Genomic DNA, 19,750 nt, shown 5'->3' on the forward strand with positions numbered 1-19,750 from the left:
AAAAATCAAAAGGGGGCTAATAATTCTGACTTCAACTATATATATATATATATATATATATATATATATATATATATATATATATATATATATATATATATATATATATATATATATATATATATATAGGTAAGGGACAACGAAAAACATAATTAGCTTAATACAAAGAACATAAAACCATGTTGTTGTTGTTTTTTCAAATTTCAAAATAGTTTTTTTGGTTTTTTAGAGTAATATACTATTACTCTAGTAAAATATGCACATACTTTTAAAGACAAGCTTTATATACTGCTTAGTCACAGTCATGTCTTATGGCTCTACTATTCATACTGTGTGTTTTTAAAAGACACATCCAAAAGGTCTTTGCAGAACACACTAAATGCACACCAATAAAAAAATAAAAGCCTAAAAGCCTCAAGCTATGGGGCAGATTTATGGTTATATGGCTTTATACCTTCTGAGGTGCAGTCTTTCCACACACACACACACACACACACACACACACACACACACACACACACACACACACACACACACACACACACACACACACACACACACACACCAAAAAGGCTTTTACAGTGTTTAATGTCCACAAAGCTAAGCATAATAACCAGTTCATGCAGCATCTTGTGAACACAAATTTCTCGTCATAATTTCACTAAAAATAAAGGAGTGTTTTTCACAGAGGAAGGTGACAAAGATATTAAGCAAGTACAAATATGTAATAATTCAATAAACACCATCCATCAAGAGTTAACATTTGCTTTAAAGATGGCAGAGCTAAATATAAGTCTGTGTTTTCCTCATGACATGGTGATATGCAAATGAGGAGGGCATGGCATGCGAGACGCGCAACAGTTTGCTTTGTGTTCTGATTGGCCTGTTGTCCACCAGAGTTTTACACTTGTGGAATTTACATAAGAACACGGAAACAGTGGTGTCTGAAGGTCACGGTATGTCCATTTCCATATACTGGTCTCTTATTATTCCACTATATGCATATGTATACTCAGATTTTCTTTGTAGGGCACCTTTAAGAGTTTAAATTAAAAACCTTTCAAATGAAAATTTATGCAAAATTTACTCGCCTTCAAATCTATATCTCACATGTCAACAGCCACATGCTAAGAAGAACAGTATCTACTGTATGTCCTCTATTGCTGTTTACAAGGGCATCTAAAAACAAATGAAAAGAGCGGATGGTGCTGCATTCTCTCTCCATTTTATTTGAAATAATGAACTTGAGTTCACAAAATACGTGATATTTGAATGACCCATACATCTTTATTCTTTGAGCAAGAATAACATCGACAGACAAACTTTCTGTCACACACCAAGGCTACCTACTGTTGGAAGTGAAACGTACTACTGTAATGAATAGGGCTGCACGATAGGCTACATGGAAAATATGTGATATTGCTGTTAAGTATTGCGATAGAAATATTTCTTGCCATCTAACATTTCCCTTAAAAAAAGGGTATTTTTATTAGCTTTTTGTTTGTTTGTTTTTATTTAGGTAGGAATCATACAGGTAATAGATATTTTTCTAATCAAATAAACTTTTCTGATCTAAAAAACTGTCAAGGTGCAAACATTTAGACACTAGGAACGAATGAAAACCTGTAGATAATCTGTCTCTAACTGCCGGTTGGTATTTTCTTCTCCAGTCACCAGCTCTAAATTAAACTTCCATTGCCTTTCACTTCATACCTTGCATTTTAGAGTTTTCGGCTCAAACCTTTAAAATTATATATATATATATATATATTTAAAAATCATTTATTGCACCTCTCAGTGATATGAATATTGCATATACTGTTATTGTGGTAACAATAATTTATTTTTCCACATATTGTGCAATGTAATGTGTGAAGTGATGCTGACAATGTAGTGTGGATCCGAGTTGAGGCTTTATTAACAGGATGGTCAGAGGCAAGCAATAGTCAATACAGGGACAAACAGATGTACACAGGAAATCCAGAGTTGTGGTAAAATATCAGGCGAATGGTCAGTACAGGCAGGCAGCAGGCAACGTAAACAAGCTAACAAGGCGAGGGTCAGAGGCAAGGAAAGGAAACCATGTCATAATGCTCACCAAAACAGTATAACAAGACTCAGCACAGATACATGTGTGTTTGCTGTTTGAATAGTCCTTGTACTCAGTCTTTGAGCAGCTCCCAGCTGTGTGATCAATCGTGATCCGGAACTGGTGTATGTGTGGGGTGCATGACTGAATCTGTAGTCCATGTAACAGCAGATTTGTAGTTCTTTGGAAATCTGTGTTTTTACCAGCGATCTGCAAGGATCAAATCGCTGGTGACTATGACACAACCCTAGTACTGAACCGTACTGTTCTGAACCGTACTGCACAGTGGAAATGAGGCATAAATTATATTTATATTTTCACTTGTTACTTATATTTTTACTCTCATAGTGGAAATAACATTCAACCTTCTCACTCCTTGTGGATTAATGATGTTTTTCACTTCAAATTAGACGCTTTTAGTTTGGTGTGTAAACAATTGTTCTGATTGGTAGAATGTTTTTGTTTTGTTTTTTATTTATTTTTTTATTTATAATATATTTAGGGGTCAACAATTGCCACAATCGCTTTGGATTCTCGTTTGCTTCTCTCTCTCTCTCTCTCTCTCTCTCTCTCTCAATATCAAAATGTACAATAATAGTCTGAAATGTGTGATATTTGTACATTTTTGTAAAATCAGGAAAGAAAATTGGCATAAAATCTTTATTAAATGTTCAACTGAAGAAACAAAAGTCACCTACATCGTGGAAATGCCTTAGGGTACGCAATTTGTTTTTACGATTTTGGTGAACTATCCCTTTAAGAGCTCCAGTCATGTTGCCTACTGTAATACAAGTGCATAAATTACTTCTGCCTCATAAAACTGTCCTGTCTAAACAGTTTTTTCACAGATTCACCAAGATGCGACACAACATAGGGGCCACATTACCAGCCCACATGAGAAGCTTGTAATGAGGTCATTAATCAAAGTCAGGCATGCGTGGGAACTTGATTAAACACAACAGTGATGCCCAAGTCCCCTCAAGCTACTTCACTGCTGTCTATTTTGAGTTGAACTTTAAGAATTGAGAGCCCTGGCTGAGCAACACCCTTCAGCACACCTACATAAAAATGAGGAGAATGTGTTTAAATGCACTACCGTATAGACAGGGCCAGTCAGACAGGTCTTTAGCAGAGCTCGTGGCTTTGTATGTTGACGTCATTGCTTTCAAACTGATATAATGTCAAGTACAGTTCGAACATGTACTGTAATTGCTGAGACACGGTGGAATAAACCGAGAAACTATCAGGATGGTTGACTGTGGTCAGGCCTATGTGAGAGTTACTTGTGATGGCAGAAGCAGGGAAGAGTAAACAGAAGCAGCACTGGAATGTTTCAGATCAGGGGCTCTTACTCATGGCCAACGGGAAATGGGAGCTGGCAAGTGACGAGAAGAAATCCCTCAGTTCCCCCAAATGAGTAAGGGTTCTGATCAGAACCAGCAAAACGAGATCTCACATTAATTCTGCTGCCAAGCACACAGCTCTATTACTCAGCCTAAATTTGCTAACTGCTGGGATGAAATGAAATGATTATTGTATCGTACAATATAATTTTCGGGATGCTGCACAGGTCACATGCACAATACACAATTATAAATAAAACATATTAATACAAGAATTTTAAAATGACATTTTTATATAATTGGACTGTTATATAATTGGAACATATTTTATATATTTTTTAATGAAAATTATTCAATTATAGTTTTACAATAGTTACAAATTAAAACTTTACACACATTATGAAAAAATCTTTGAAAAAAAAATTATATTACATCATTCATTTATTTTCCTTCAGCTTATTCTCTATTTCAAAGGTAGCCACAGCAGAATGAACCACCAACTATTCACCAACATCAACACCAACTATTCCGTTCATTTTTTAGACGCAACCCATCTCTGGGAAACATTCACACAAACTCACTCACGCTTATACACTATGGACAAATTAGCCTATCAGATTCATCTGTACAGCATGTCTTCGGACTATGGGGAAACCAGAGCACCTGGTGGAAACCCACGCGAATGCAGGAAGAACATGAAAACTCTACACAGAAAAGGCAACAGACACAGCCTAGGCTCGAACCAGTGACTTTCTTGCTGTGAGGCGACAGCACTACCTACTGCACCACTGCGGATATTATATTATATGATATTATATGATATTATATTATATTATATTATATTATTATAATATAATATTATATTATATTATATTATATTATATTATATTATATTATATTATATTATATTATATTATATTATATTATATTATATTATTATATTATATTATATTATATTATATTATATTACACTATATTATACTACTTTTGGAGTTGTGACACACACAACACGCAACATGCAATTTATTTTGTTCTGTTTAAGGACCCTTTACCACCCAAACATCAGATATATAGTTACCATAAAATCTGCATTCGATTTTTCCGCAAAATAATCATGCATTTTAAAACAATTTGATCTATGACACACAAAAATCACATATGCCGCCTAATCAATGGCAAGATACTGTAACTTTTTTGTGTAATTCTTGCTAAATGGCTACTGTTCATGTGCTGTCAAGAATGGCCATCAAACTGAGTTATGGGAGATCTAAAGTGAATGGTCACCCAAACAAATGCCTCAAGCTATATGCAGCACTTTCAGAGGTTTAGCAGAACACAAATATTTACATTCCTCTAAGCATGCGATTCAGGCACTTCCACATACTGAACCGTCTGATCCTTTGACTCACTTTGAATAACACAAAAGTGTTCAAAAGCTCAGCAAGACACTGCTTTAAATAGAACTGAAAATGTTTTTTTCACAATTTTAGGGATCAAAACAGACAGAAGTGATGTCTATTGTTCAGGCCCTCAAAAGGCTGACATCAATGAGACGCTGTGTATTCAATTGAACAAAGTTGCATAACTATCTGGATTGCTGAAATCATTAAAACACATATTTATTTAAGCTTAAAAATAGTTGAAAAACAAAGTACTGAACACATCTAAAACATCAGATTTATCAAACCATGACTCATTATCCCTAATCTGAAAGAAGCACTTTGTAAGTCATATTTCCACTGGGAAATGACACAGGATGAATACTGTTGGCCTCACAACTATTAAATAACATTGTAATGACCAAGGCAATTATGGGTCAAATTAAAGTCCTTTTCACACTGACACTAAAATGATCTAATAGTTCATAGTTATTCCAGAAAAATCAACATCCTCAAAAGAGACAATATGCCTTCAGTAGTTTAGGCAGAATATTATAAAGCACAGAGAATTCTTTTGTGCACACATAAAACGAAAATACAGACTTTATTAAACATTTTCATCACCTCCATGTCATAGGGTGCATGAGCTCTGTGCTGATGTAATCACTATCCCTAGCAAGCATGCCCACCAAATGCACCCATCCGCCACTCAGTCAGACTACGTGTACCACAACGTTTTGCACCTCACACCTGATTCACATGAACTTGAGTATTGAAACATAGGGAAACACTTCATAAAGGTTTCTGGTTTTCCTGTATTTTGTCTTGTCTGCCTTGTTTTTGTGATTTTTGACTTTCTTTTGGATTATTTGATGATTATTTGCTGCCTGCTCTGAACTAGGCCTGTTTATTTGAACACACTTGTGAATTACCTGTGTGTAACTGTTTGCTCCTGCCTTAACCCCTGCCTGCTGACCATCCTCCTTTTAAATAAAAACTGCATTTTGAACTTTACCTCAGTTGTCACAACTTCATTCATAACATATATCCCCCCACTCGGTACCCATATACAACTTCCTCAGCTTGTAACAAAGTACAGGTGCATCTGAGGAAAACATCAATAGATGTCTGAGCACAACACACAAAGAACACATCATTCTTGTCAACATGCACCCTATACTGACACTGAGGATTAGCTGTTGATTAGCAATTTTTGATTTTTGAGCGCACAAAATGATTTCTGTAACTTCATAATATTCTGATTGAACCACTGAAGTCATATGGTTTGTTTTGATGATGTTTTTTGTAATTTTTCTGGACTTGTCAAGCCGGGAATGTTGCTGTCTATAAAGGATGAAGGAGGTCTCGGATTTCATGTAAAATATCTTTGAAATGACATGAGAATGAGTTTCATTTTTTAATGAACTAATCATTTAAACTCATCTAAATATTTTCAACTATGTAAAAAGTATAAACTGTCTGCCAAATTGCATCTCAATAAAATATAATTAAACTTTTAAATCCATTTACAGTGTTTTTCATTCATTCAATCATTCAATCATTCATTTTCTTTTCGGCTTAGTCCCTTTATTAATCAGGGGTCGCCACAGCAGAATGAACCATCAACTTATCCAGCATATGTTTTACGTAGCAGATGCCCTTCCTGCCGCAACCCAACACTGGGAACCCATACACACTCTTTCACACACATACAATACGGCCAATTTAGCTTATTCGATTCACCGCATGTCTTTGGAGCACCTGGAGGAAACCCTCGCAAACACACGGAGAACATGCAAACTCCACACAGAAATGCCAACTGACCCAGCCGGGGCTTGAACCAGCGACCTTCTTGCTGTGAGGCAATCATGCTACCCACCGCGCCACCGTGACACCCTACAGTGTTTTTAAAGCTTATTTTTAATAGATATCTGAGTAAGCTAAAATGCAACACTTTCATTTAAAATTGGAAACGTCTGGGTCAAGAAGGATCCACTTGATGCAGTCTTTGTTGTCCAGGAAATGAAGGACAAATATCTAGGCCACAACTGAAGGAGACTTTGAATAAGGACAGCCTTCACTGACTGTGGTGATGCATTTGTTCTCTTGAATGTGGGACCTTAGATTGGGACATATACATTATATATTTTCAAGACATTTACCTTGAAAATCAAGGCGAAGGTCTACACAACCTACATTCAATTTTTTAAATCATTATTGTTACCTGTTAGCACAACACCAACAGTGTTGTAAATTACAAGACATAATTATTTTGACAGCAGATATGCAACATTTTATTTTGTTAAAGTAACATTTACTAAGTAACTTCACCAATCTGATATGGTGCCTTTAAACCAGAACATTCAGATGTTTTAGAAACCTGAATTCAGAACATATTTCCGCATCATAACAAAGCATATGCAAATGCATGAATAGATCATACTCCGATCATTGAACAGACTTGGCTGCACTGAAGAAACAAGAGAAAGATTGGTTCAAAGAGTCAGACAATTTTGCAAAAAAACAGAGGCACTATTGAGCTAAAAACAAATATCCAAAAGTGCTGTCTTCCTCAATATCCTCTACAAAAGTTCACTGTTATAGCTTTCTTTGTGATGTTCTCACTTTCATTTACCTCTAAGGCCTGTGGGAATATTTGACCACTTGTCATTCTGTAGCCCTGAGTTGAGTTGATGAGTAAACATAGCCACGGTCACCTCAATAGAAGCTATACAGCACAAACACACACTCACAAAAATACCACGTCAGGGCTCACTACTCCCTATTCAACCCTTTCTACCCAAACAAACCAAAAAGTACTCATCAAATTCTGCACAACCTAACTAAGATGTTAAAACTCTGTATAATTAAGGATTTTATTTGCATTTAAACATATTGGGAGCTGTTTTATAGCCAAGCAAACATTAGCTACAAATGTGTGCATACTGGTAATGATTAACAAGAGTATTTCCAGTACATCTCGTGTCTGCTATTGATGCACACAAACATTAAATATGGAAGAAAACTGAACAATACTTGATATCTAGTGCATGCAGTCCCCTTGACCTGCTTTTAGAGCACAGTAGGACAGGTAAAGCCACTAAATATGGCTGCTAATGCAGATGAGAGAAACAGGAGAGGCAAGGTGAGAGGAGCTGAATACAAGCGGGCAGGAGCACAGCGACAATGATCTCATTTCACACCTGAATGCCCAGCTCATGCTTCTCAAGACCACCTCCTTAATGAAACTAGGGCTGCATGTTATTTTTACTGAGATAAAAGAAGATTTCACATAAGTAAATCAAAACAGAAATTTGGTTAAAAATGTAGGACATGAAAAGCTGCATTTATTTGATCCAAAATACAGTAAAACAATAATTTTCTCAAATTGCACTTGAAGGAATAGATCATTAAAAAATGAAAATTAGTCACTGGTTTCCAAGTTCTTTTTAAACTTTCATGAGTTTCTTTATTCTGTTAAACAAAATTATTTTTTTCCTGTAAAAAAAAAAATATATATATATTTTGAAAAATGTTTTCTATTGATGTCCTTAAAAAACAAATAATCAAACAAAAAGTGCTCAGGGGTAGCTTAATTAATGTGGCGGTGCTCTTCGGGTTAGGAACTTATCAGAATAAACAAAAACAATTAAGTCCAAGGTACTCAAAAAAGATTCCGAGTACCTTGGACCTAATTTTGCTTTTTATTCTAATATGGTTACCAATTTACAACTTTTTAACAATATTTTTTCTTTCGTATTCAACAGAAAAAAAATTCAAACAGGTTATTGACAAGTAAAGGGTGAGTAAACGATGACAGAATTTTTTGTTTTCTATGAATTTTGACTTTAAGTAGGATTTAATCCTCCAGAAGGCATCTTAATATTGTGATTTGGAGCTCAAGAAACCTTCTTCTTATTGTTGTTGTTATTATTATTATTATTATTACCAATAAATGATACAACTCTTTGAAAAACGTGCATTACTTAACACTTTAGTAAAACAACAAATGTTTTTTAGATTCTTTGATTATTAGAAAGTTTTATGTTTGTACTATAATAAATGATTTGATTCATTTTCATGTCATTGATTATCATTCATCTTTTATAAGTAAAAAAATTATAATAAATCTTACTGATCCTAACCTTTTGAACAGTAGTCTATGTGGACGGCTTGTAGATAGCAACACTATAGTTCAACAAAATACAACAACAACAACAAAAAAACAACAACAAGATCTTCAGAATGTGACTAACTTTACATGTAATACGGTTGACATCAACAGGAACAACCAGTCGCTACAAAGAAAAACAAAGACTCCACGTATACGGGCTAGATTAGACAAATATGCTGTTTGACATATGGTGCGCATCTCAAATTAAAGGTCAAAGGAGAATTTCCAATTAAAGGTTTATTTAAGTCTGATTGATGTCTTAATTCAACCTTTTCAACTTGTTCAGTAAACAAACCTTGTAAACTTTAACTTGAACACATCAGTGGATTTAATCTTTTAGGTTTAATATACTTAAAGTGAACTTCTTGGATATTTTAATAAGCACAATTCAGTTTGGTTCAGAGACCCAGCAATAAAACAGCATCAAAGACGACAGCTGATACTGAGGGAAGTTCACTGCCATGCCTACTAATATATATGTGCTGATGTTTAAAAATAACCTGATTGAAAGCACTGACTCATAAGGATCACAAATTTCAGCCAACCTAGTGCACCTTTCTCTTGTTTAGGTGAGGCCTGCTGACTCTTTCAGAAAGACTATGGATTCCTCAGCAATCCTGTAGCCTTGTGACATACAAGCTTTCAATAGGGGGATGTTACTCAGCATGTACCGCCTCTCTGCCGCTCTTAATGCAAAACATATGCTGCCATACTGACCTACTATGCAGCATCTGGCAGAGAAAGAAAGAGAAAAAGAGGAGATAGTGCAGAGGAGGGAAAAAGAAAGTGAACAAAGCTTGCATTCCTCCACCCTATCAGACAAATATTAACCTGTAAATCTGCTTATGAAATGTGGACACCAGATACACAGGGCCTAGATAGAACAAACAGTGTAGAGGAAACAAGATAGGTGTTGATTTAATGCATTCTTTAATGCATTTCATTTAGAAGAATAATCTTATTTGGATGTTTGGGTGATAAAACAAAATTTATGGTCTGTTGAACTTGAAAAAGTCTTGGGAAATACAGTCAAAAATAATTATGTATGCAGTAGCAGTGATCTTTTATCAAAGTTGTCCTACATTCAAATGTTTTCTAAGTAAAAATACAGACTATTATACATTTTTAACATGATGCACCCAAAGATAACCCAAAGTCATTTACTGTTACAATAGTTTACATACCAATAAATCTTGCCATATTTTGAACATATTTAGAACATCAACAATCATTCAATTCTGTATTGAGAGCATCACAATGGAGATCAGGAAAACTAATAAAATGTCATTTTATATGTGTATACAATGTTACCAAGCCCTTCATGTCAAATGATAACACATTGACTACAAAATATGACATGATGTATTGCCTCACTGTTAACTTTGATATATCTGGGAGGTTTTGTGATTCAAGATGATATAACCTGTTTACTTATTTATTGTATTAAGATGCACCTCTTTGGTATATTTCTTCTTTTAGATGTTGCCAAGCTTCTCATGTTAAATGATAACATATGGACTGAAGAAATATGGTACACACTGTTTTGTCACTGTCGATTCAGAAAGTCTGGAAGGATATATAAATATTTAAATATTATTATTATTTTTTTCTTTCAATGCCATAGTTGTGGTAGGGAAGGGGGTAATGTACCGCTTTAAAATGTAAATGCAATAACTCAATAAATAAACATTTAAAAAATCGTTATATGTCGCAACTGTTTTTCAAATCGCTTGTTTTTAGTCATTTGGCAAGAAGTGGTCACTTTCTATTTTAGGGTACACTTAAATACCATTAATAATACCATATAACTTTTGCCTCAAACGACTAATTTGTTGCTTATTAATAGTTATTAAGGTGGCAGTTAAGTTTAGGTATTGACTAGGAAAAAAGATGTAAAAGAAGATCATGCAGAATATGTACTTTATAACTACAGTACTAAACAGTCAATTATGTAATAACACTCATGTAATAATCTACTAGTTAATAGTGAGAATTGTTAAAGTTTTACTCAAGAAGTTTTTATTCATTTAAAATATAATAAATCTGAGTATTATCACTTATCATTTCATACATTTTAATAAGTACAAATCAGAAAATGCATATTTATTTTTATTTTACATGAATATATTTTTTTGCTTTTTTTTACTTTTATTTATTTATTTAGACTTTTTTAGTAAAAGCTACGGGAAACCGTTATTTAGAATGTCTTAATGGAATATTGACCCATATGGATAACCAAGTGGTACATTACATAATCAACCCAAATGGCTGTTGCACAGCTGGAATACATCATAAAATCAGGCATCGTTGTGTAACAGACATTTACTGCAAGTTCATATTTCAGAAATCATTCCATTTCCTTTGAGCTGTCATGCGCAAAATAAGCAGACTCATCAAGGACTCACTGACATACAGTTAAACTACTGCAGTCAAAACAAAACAGATCAAAATTTCACCTATTAATTCCATAGATGGCCCGAGATGCTTGTAGATCACACAAAAAGCCTGGCCTCGTATGTGACATTATATCATTTAAAATGGGTTCACAGAAATGTCAACATTTAAGATTATGCTGGCTTGCCCTGCACACTGTGAACACAGTTTCAGCCTCATTTATAAATGCAATCAGCACTAATTAATAGATCCTTAAAGGGTTAGTTCACCCTAAAATCCAAATTTACTCCCTGTTTACTGCTGCCTCAAGTGGTTTCAAAGCTTTTTGGGTTTCTTTTCTATTTCTTTCACACACACAAAAAAAATATTGGAAACACTTTAGTTTAGGTTACAATTCATATCATTTACTACTGGCATATTAACTGCCAATTATTTACATATTAACTGCTTATTAACACCTAAAAATTAATAGTTTGGTGCTATTTTATATCCCTGATCCTACCCAATACCTAAACCTCCCTACTTCCTTACTATAAAAAGCAGCTAATTAGTAGTTCATTGAGCTAAAGGTTTTCCCAGAGATGGGTTGCGGCTGGAAGGGCATCCGCTGCGTAAAAACATGCTGGATAAGTTGGGGGTTCATTCCGCTGTGGTGACCCCGGATTAATAAAGGGACTAAGCCGAAAAGAAAATGAATGAATGAATGAATGAATGAATGAATGAATGAGCTAAAAGTATCAGATAATGGTTGTCAATTACAGACTAATTAATTTTAAAGAAAGCTCTAAAGTGGTTACTATTGATGTCCATAGAACTATTAGTTTGGAAGACAATGGTCACCCAATTTACAAAATATTATATTAATAAGAAAAAAGAAACACAAACAGATTTGTGACAAGTGAGGGGTCAGGCATTTTTGGGTGAACTATCCCTTTAAAGGACCATATGATTTCAGCCAACAACACATACTTCTTCCTTGTGAGAAAAACACTTATGAAGCCTGAATTATATTTTTGCAATGTTTGTGACAGCACTGAACACCTACAGAAAGGGTTTGTCCCAAAGCCAAAAGGAAAACTAGTTCTACCGGCTTGCATGGCTTGCAGAGAATGTCTCTGCGTGCGCTTTAGAGACAGGTGAACTGGATTTTCTTGTTTTTCACCTGATCTGTACTTGTTCTTTACCAGCTGACAGGCTGAAGAAGAAAATACACTGAATGTGGGACAAGCAGCCTAGGGATAACACAAAGCTAAAATCAGTCAAGTGTAACAGAGGCCTAATATTCCTTGAGGAGCTTTAAGAAACCGGTGTCAATTTCCAACAGAACAAGTGAAAATGCTCTCATTGTGGACACAAGCATAAGCACACACTTATTCAAAGCAGGACCCAGCCCATCCTAATGAGAATGAGTACGGAAGCGAGTTTCACATGCAACTACATCTACCTGCATCTTTCAGTGAGCTGTAACCATAGACACCAATGTGTGCTACTTACAGTTTTACACTGTTATGTAAGACTAAGCCAGGTTAGCAAGACACAATATATTATAAAGAGTCTAAAACAATTGATCTAGGAAAAGTGAAAGAACAATAGTGATCTATCCAGGCTATTCAAACTGCCTGAAGACACACAGTGCCAAAAATAGCAAGAAACATGTAAGATATGTTTATAACACAAAGTGACCAGAGAATAACTAAAAGTAATCGGAAACCGTGCATCTCTGGTAAATTTAAGTATCTGCAATTGGTCTAGAATGAAAACAAAAATTTACTAGAAGTTTAAACTTGATGTGACCACACTGAAACGTCATTTACCCGATTTAACATTTCTGATGACAATGGATGGCATACAGTACAGTAGTATGGTTTTGTCACTATGAGTGAGATAATTTTAAAGAGTGTTAAAGCAATTTATTAGCTGCTAATTCTGGCTTGTAAATTATTAAACCAGTTGAAAACATTAACACCAAGCAGCTGTTATTACAACCTATGTTACGTCGATAAGGATGCTGTAAAACTGTTTCCAAAACAAGAGCAGTGTCCCTTGTGTTTCTCTCCGTAGGCGATACGCGACTGTGCTGTTAAGTATTTTCACTCACCATTTTTATTGGTTAATCACACTGCAGCCGACCTTCTGTTATAATCCGTTTTGTAACTGTTTATAGTAAAATAATAAACCTCTCTATTTCCCCGTGGCGATGTCACGGTCTCTTTTAGCCTCTGCTGTTGTAAACGTCTCCTCAGGACCAGTGTCGCCGCTCCATAATAGTGTGGACCGCACCGGTAAACGGCTCGAGCGCACTGACTGCACTGCACTCACTCAGCGTCTGCTGCACAAAGTTAAACTTTGTGACTGCTGGTTGACGGAATCAAAGAGGCAAACAACCCATAAATGGAGAATTTCGTGAGTTGCTTTTGGCCAATAGGAGCGCTGCTCGGCGCGTCATTCCAAAGGGAATCCCACCAGATGATTTCGGGTGTGTTAAAGCGCGTCCTATATGCGCAGCGAGGCTGCGTTAAACACTTTACAGCATCACTGCGCCAAAGAGCATAGACACTGAAGACACAAAGAGCTGAAGCAACAAATACAGAATTGTATAGTACTACAACTGAAGAAAACGTTAACGGTATAAACATCATGTGTATATAATGTTTTTTTTTTCCTTTTTCTTTTCATGTATTTATACATTTTCACCATTTATTTTATGAAGTATTTAATTTTCAATTCGTTTATTCTTTTCTAAAGGTTGCTTTTATTATTTCCAAAACATTGTGTATCTAGGCTATATTATATTCTTCATATTATAATATCATGATATCATTATAAGTAGCTGTATAATTACATCATAAACACTATAAATTCAGTTTTACATGTTATTAAGCATCATTCAATCGTTTTCTTATCGGCTCAGTCCATTTGTTAATCTGGGGTTGCCACAGCGGACTGAACCGCCAACCTATCCAGCATATATTTTATGCAGCGGATGCCCTTCCAGCTGCAACCAAGCACCCATAATATTAATTAAAATATTAATTAAAAATTATTACACATAAATAAAATCTCAACTTTGGAAGTATACAGTATGTTCGCTTTTTATTGCCTCATATATTAAGAAAACCTTTAAGAAAATTACATTTTTTAAATATGTATATATTGAATGATTAAAATAAAACATGCACCTGGATTAAAATACATTAAGATTTGCCTGTTTAAAAAAATAAATTTTATTGTCTTATTGAAATTGATATGGACGAGGCATATCTACACAGTAGGTAGTGCTGTCGCCTCACAGCAAGAAGGTTGCTGGGTCGCTGGTTCGAACCTCGGCTCAGTTGGCGTTTCTGTGTGGAGTTTGCATGTTCTCCCTGCCTTCGCATGAGTTTCCTCTGGGTGCTCCGGTTTCCCCCACAGTCCAAAGACATGCGGTACAGGTGAATTAGGTAGGCTAAATTGTCCATAGTGTATGAGTGTGTGTGTGTGAATGTTTCCCAGAGATGGGTTGCAGCTGAAAGGGCATACGCTGCGTAAAAACTTGCTGGATAAGTTGGCGGTTCATTCCGCTGTGGCGACCCCAGATTAATAAAGGGACTAAGCCGACAAGAAAATGAATCAATGAATGAAATTGATATTATATTGTCATTTGAAAAAATCTGTATAATTAGTTTTCTCGGTGAATGCTTTAAAATGTAAATTATCCCCTTGATACAAAGCAATCTTTATATTTTTGTGGGAACCATGATAGATTTAAGCTTTTAAGATTACTTTAGAAAGTTCAAAAACCATTGACGGTCCATTTTAATTGTATAATTTAATATTTTATCAAACTACTGCACTTTTAAAAACAGAAGGGGCCACTAAAAAAACAATTACTTTCAAACGTTTGACTAGCCGTGTGGTTATTTATTTTAAATATTAATTTTATTTCCTAACATTATAGATTTTAAAATAAATCTATCCATCTATATTTTTCAATCTTACTATTAGTGCTGTCTGTCTGCCTGTCTGTCTATCTTACTATTAGTGATGTCTGTCTGTCTGCCTGTATGTCTGTCTATCTATCCATCTATCTATCTAAAGGTTTTTATAACATTATATTTTCTTACCAGTCGGTTACAAAAAAACATTAAGGTAGACATGGATGATAAAACAGAAGCATTAATTTATAACTCTTTAATGTATAAATTGTTTCATTAATAACAATAATTTAATACATAATAAATACAAATATTCAGTTCATATTTATTTACTTATTATAAATTTTGCATTCTTCTTATGCTTTAATCCAAAATATGTTTTCATTTCATCATATTTTCATCACCTCATCCGCACTGCTCTCCTGACAATCCAGCAGGTGGCAGCAGGAGTCCATTAAACACTTGCATGATGTGAAAACTATCTATTCATTTGCATATGCAATTTTTGACATTGCAGTGTTTAAAATTATTTAAAAATTATTTAAACACTGGGCATAAGTTAAAAATAATAATAAAGGTTATTCTCTACATTCGATTATTAAATGTACATCATTTACAGTAGGCTCAATTCCAACTCAAAATTCCTACATTAAATTATATAAATGATTTAAACCACTTGATATATTCTTTGAAGTCCCAAACATAATGATTATTCATATGTAAATAAAAAATAATTCGCTTCAATGGTCCACAGGGCTCGCCATAGCTCACTCCTCCTGCTTTTTGTGGTCCAGAGCTCAAGCACGCTGCACCTCCCCATTCCTCCACTAATAAACATGGCTGAACTGAAAACGGACGGTGAATTACAGGACTGAACGCGTCTGCAGCAGAAGCACAGGACTCACACACATACACACTCTCCCTCAAACTGTTGATTCAGGCAAGAAGACTGAACATGACGTGAACGTTTATACGGGGAAACTAAAGCAGCAAAAAGTTTGACAGCCGCCAACGAAGAGAGACTTCAGCGGGACAGACAGAGACTGAGCTCAGATACAACTGCACACTGAGCAGATACTAAATACTGCTTTTGCATTTATGGAAATTATTCTTTAAACGCCTCTTCTACTGAAGAAACCGTGGATTTGTGGCTCTGAGCTAGCACAAAACAGTTTTGGTTTACGTTTTAAGATTCTTAAGCTGCTCTTGTATGGATTTACTATTCGCATTTTTGTTGTATCGGCTCGTGTAAACGATGTTCTCCGGTAAACAAACCAAGCCGACTTTCAAGTCTTATCTTCCTCCACTTCAGGTGAGTGAGATACTAGCTTGCTAACGACTAGCTGATAAAAAAACACAATGACATATTCATTTCTTTAACTATTCTTGACTAGATATATGTTAGGGGAACTCTTTCACCCCATATGTTTGACATCTGGAAGACTGTAAACAAAGTTAAGTGTAAGTGTAGTTAAGCCTTCACTCGGTTGGATAACTTTGGTGTCAGTTCTTCACTGTGGTAACTTTTAAGGTAATAACTATAATAAAAAAAAAAATATATATATATATATATATATATATATATATATATATATATATATATATATGGTACTTCCATGAGACATGGAGTAAGATACAGGGGAAATGCCAACTTTATAAGGATGAAAATGTGTAACCTATTTAGATATACATTCAACTTTACATAACTTAATAACAAATAAGTAGCCAGGATGTTTAAAATTTAACTCATGGGGTAATGAATTATTATAACCCCATGGACAGTGAAAAAAAAAGCTTTTTCTCCTCTAATCTAACATTAATGTCCACAAATTCCTTATTCATAAAAAAAACTCTGATTTTCAACATAATACAATGTGGTGCTGTTGCTCACTATTTTTTTAGACCCATAATTAGATAATTTAGCTTTATTATGACTATCATTGTATTGCATACTTGTACAGTGAGTTATAAGTGTTTATGTTTCACAGACCGATTTGAAGAAAAGTCCACAACTGCCTATCAAGAAGCTAGAAGCAAAACTTTTACCGGGTGAGTGATTTCAAAACTACTTCTATCACAACAGCTCACAACCTTCAAGGTTAGGTTGGTGTGGGTGACTATTTGAAGTTTCACAGAGTATGTTTGATAGTTCAAACCACCAGTGCGTATTTCAGGAAACACGATTTCAGTGACTACCCTGGTAAATTAAAATTTAACAAACTCTGGTTATTCATGTTCAAAATGATGAGTTGATTTGTGCTACTTCTCTATTTCATTGTATGCTGCACGACTAACCATGCTTTGGAGCAGGTTTTTGTTCTTGTTTTGATCTCACAAACTGATCAGCTGTCAGCAAAGTGACAGATGTCTGACAGTGAAATAACTTCACTATGTATTGCTATGTAGTCCCTTTATTAATCTGGGGTTGCCACAGCGGAATGAACCGCCAACTTATACAGCATATGTTTTACGCAGCGGATGCCCTTCCAGCTGCAACCCATCTCTGGGAAACATCCATTCACACTAATTCACACTCATACACTACAGATAATTTAGCTTAGCTGTACCGCATGTCTTTGGACTGTTGGGGAGACCGGAGCACCCGGAGGAAACCCACGCAAACGCATCGGAGAACATGCAAACTCCACACAGATGACCCAAACGCCAAATGACCCAGCCAAGGCTCGAATCAGCTACCTTCTTGCTGTGAAGTGACAGCACTACCGACTGCACCACTGCACCACTGCGTCTTCATTATATATAAGTTGAATACAATACATTTTCATTGTTATAATTTCTTGAATACAAATTATTGAAATGCGCTTGAAATCTTATTCAACAATATGGTTCTTGGGCAGCTATCATTCCACTCAAATTTCCTGAGGGATGAATAAACTGAAGCCTGCACGGTGGAGCAGTGGGTAGCAAAATTGCCTCTCAGCAAGAAGGTCACTGGTTTGAGTCTCGGCTGGGTCAGCCGACTGTGTGGAGTTTGCATGTTCCTTAAAATGAAGAACATTTGAACAAACTCTGAGTTTTAGATAAACCTGTTTCAGAGCAGAATCTGAATTTTCACAACAATTAACATTTTAAAATTCATTCATTTTTTCTCCTTTGGCTTAGTCCCATATTTATTAGGGGTCACCGCAGCGGAATGAACCGCCAACTATTCAGGCATATGTTTCTCCCCGTGTTTGTGTGGGATTCCTTCAGGTGCTTCGGTTTCCTCCACAGTCCAAAGACATGCGTTGAATAGGTGAATTAAAAAAAGCAAATTTATCTGTATTGTATGTGTGTGAATGAGAGTGTATGGGTGTATCCCAGTGATGGATTGCAGCCACAAGGGCATCCGCTGTGTAAAACATATTCTGGATAAGTTGGTGGTTCATTCCACTGTGTCGACCCCTGATTATTAAAGGTACTAAGCCAAAAGCAAAATGAATGAATGGATGAATAAACTGAAGCCGAAAAGTTGCTGTATATAATTGTACAGTAAGTTGCTTTGGTTTACATTTGAATGATGATTTCTAACACAGTGTGTTTTTGTAACTACATTTTGGTAGTGCTTTGTTGCTTTTTTCAGCTGTTCAGATGGACACATTTTGGTATATTATGAATTAACAGAAGGCCACCTGTTAGTTTCCATAGCAATTGGTTCTTTGCCCTTTTCTCTATTTTTTGCTATTGCATCACCAGTCGTCTTCTGCTATTGTGATGTAAACATGTTCTGTTCATTTGGCAAGAGACACATTTGCTTGACAGAGAAAGAGAGAGGGAGAGAAATAAAACAGAAATGAAATGTCTCGGCATTAAGTGATCACTCAAACATGATATTCACTAGGTCCTTCCTGTATACGAAACATTATCTTATCCAGCCTGCTTCCTGCACTTGTGCTGTCTCTGAATTTTTAATGCGTGGACTCGCATAAAGAGCCTGTGATCTGCCTTGGTTTGTTTTGGTTTTGATGCCAGTTGAAGAGTCTACAGAGGGTCTGTGATTCACTGCTTTCCTCTTAAAGGCATTTTTAATGCCCCACTTCCTGATTTTTGAACTGTAAATAGAGGCAAATATCTGAGGCTCAGCTGATGTGATAGATTTTTTTACAGACTCAGCTGATGTTATTGATTTTTGTTAACAGGGCAGTTGACCTCAAAATGGAAATCACTTCTACCAAACCCGTCTGTCATTCATCTGTGGAACATGAAAAATTTTCATTTAATTTCAAAAAGAGTCATTTTTTAGGAAGTGCACTGCTCTTTTATATTGAAATCTACTTCAAAATCGATGCAATATAAATAAAAGTGGTTATTACAGACATAATCTATTTCTTCTAACCCAAGTTTGTGTGATTGCTTTGAGAAACAGACAGACAAATGCTAAATCATTATTCACAGATAAGCTGTCCTAATTCTGTCTGGGTTTAACTCAAGAATTGCTTCGACCAAATCTATGAAGA

General features: G+C 35.3%; 2 protein-coding genes across 5 annotated transcripts in view; one reads left to right on the forward strand and one right to left on the reverse strand.

The window, feature by feature from the left end:
* The window catches only part of myo1ea (myosin IEa), an 88,916-nt gene extending 75,179 nt beyond the window's left edge, over positions 1 to 13,737 (reverse strand). For all 3 annotated transcript variants that reach the window (XM_677757.11, XM_005168927.6, XM_005168926.6), the window contains exon 1: positions 13,478 to 13,737. In XM_677757.11, coding sequence (XP_682849.5) covers positions 13,478 to 13,480 — 3 coding nt within the window. In that variant the 5' untranslated portion in view covers positions 13,481 to 13,737. The remainder of the gene's footprint in view (positions 1 to 13,477) is intronic.
* Positions 13,738 to 16,119: 2,382 nt separating this feature from the next.
* Positions 16,120 to 19,750, forward strand: part of mtmr10 (myotubularin related protein 10) — a 46,943-nt gene continuing 43,312 nt past the window's right edge. Inside the window, exons 1-2 of one of the 2 annotated variants that reach the window (XM_005168881.6) lie at positions 16,120 to 16,605; positions 17,282 to 17,342. In XM_005168881.6, coding sequence (XP_005168938.2) covers positions 16,549 to 16,605; positions 17,282 to 17,342 — 118 coding nt within the window. In that variant the 5' untranslated portion in view covers positions 16,120 to 16,548. 2 annotated transcript variants of the gene reach the window in all.

The sequence above is a fragment of the Danio rerio genome, chromosome 7, assembly GCF_049306965.1.
Source record: "Danio rerio strain Tuebingen ecotype United States chromosome 7, GRCz12tu, whole genome shotgun sequence".
NCBI lineage: Eukaryota > Metazoa > Chordata > Actinopteri > Cypriniformes > Danionidae > Danio > Danio rerio.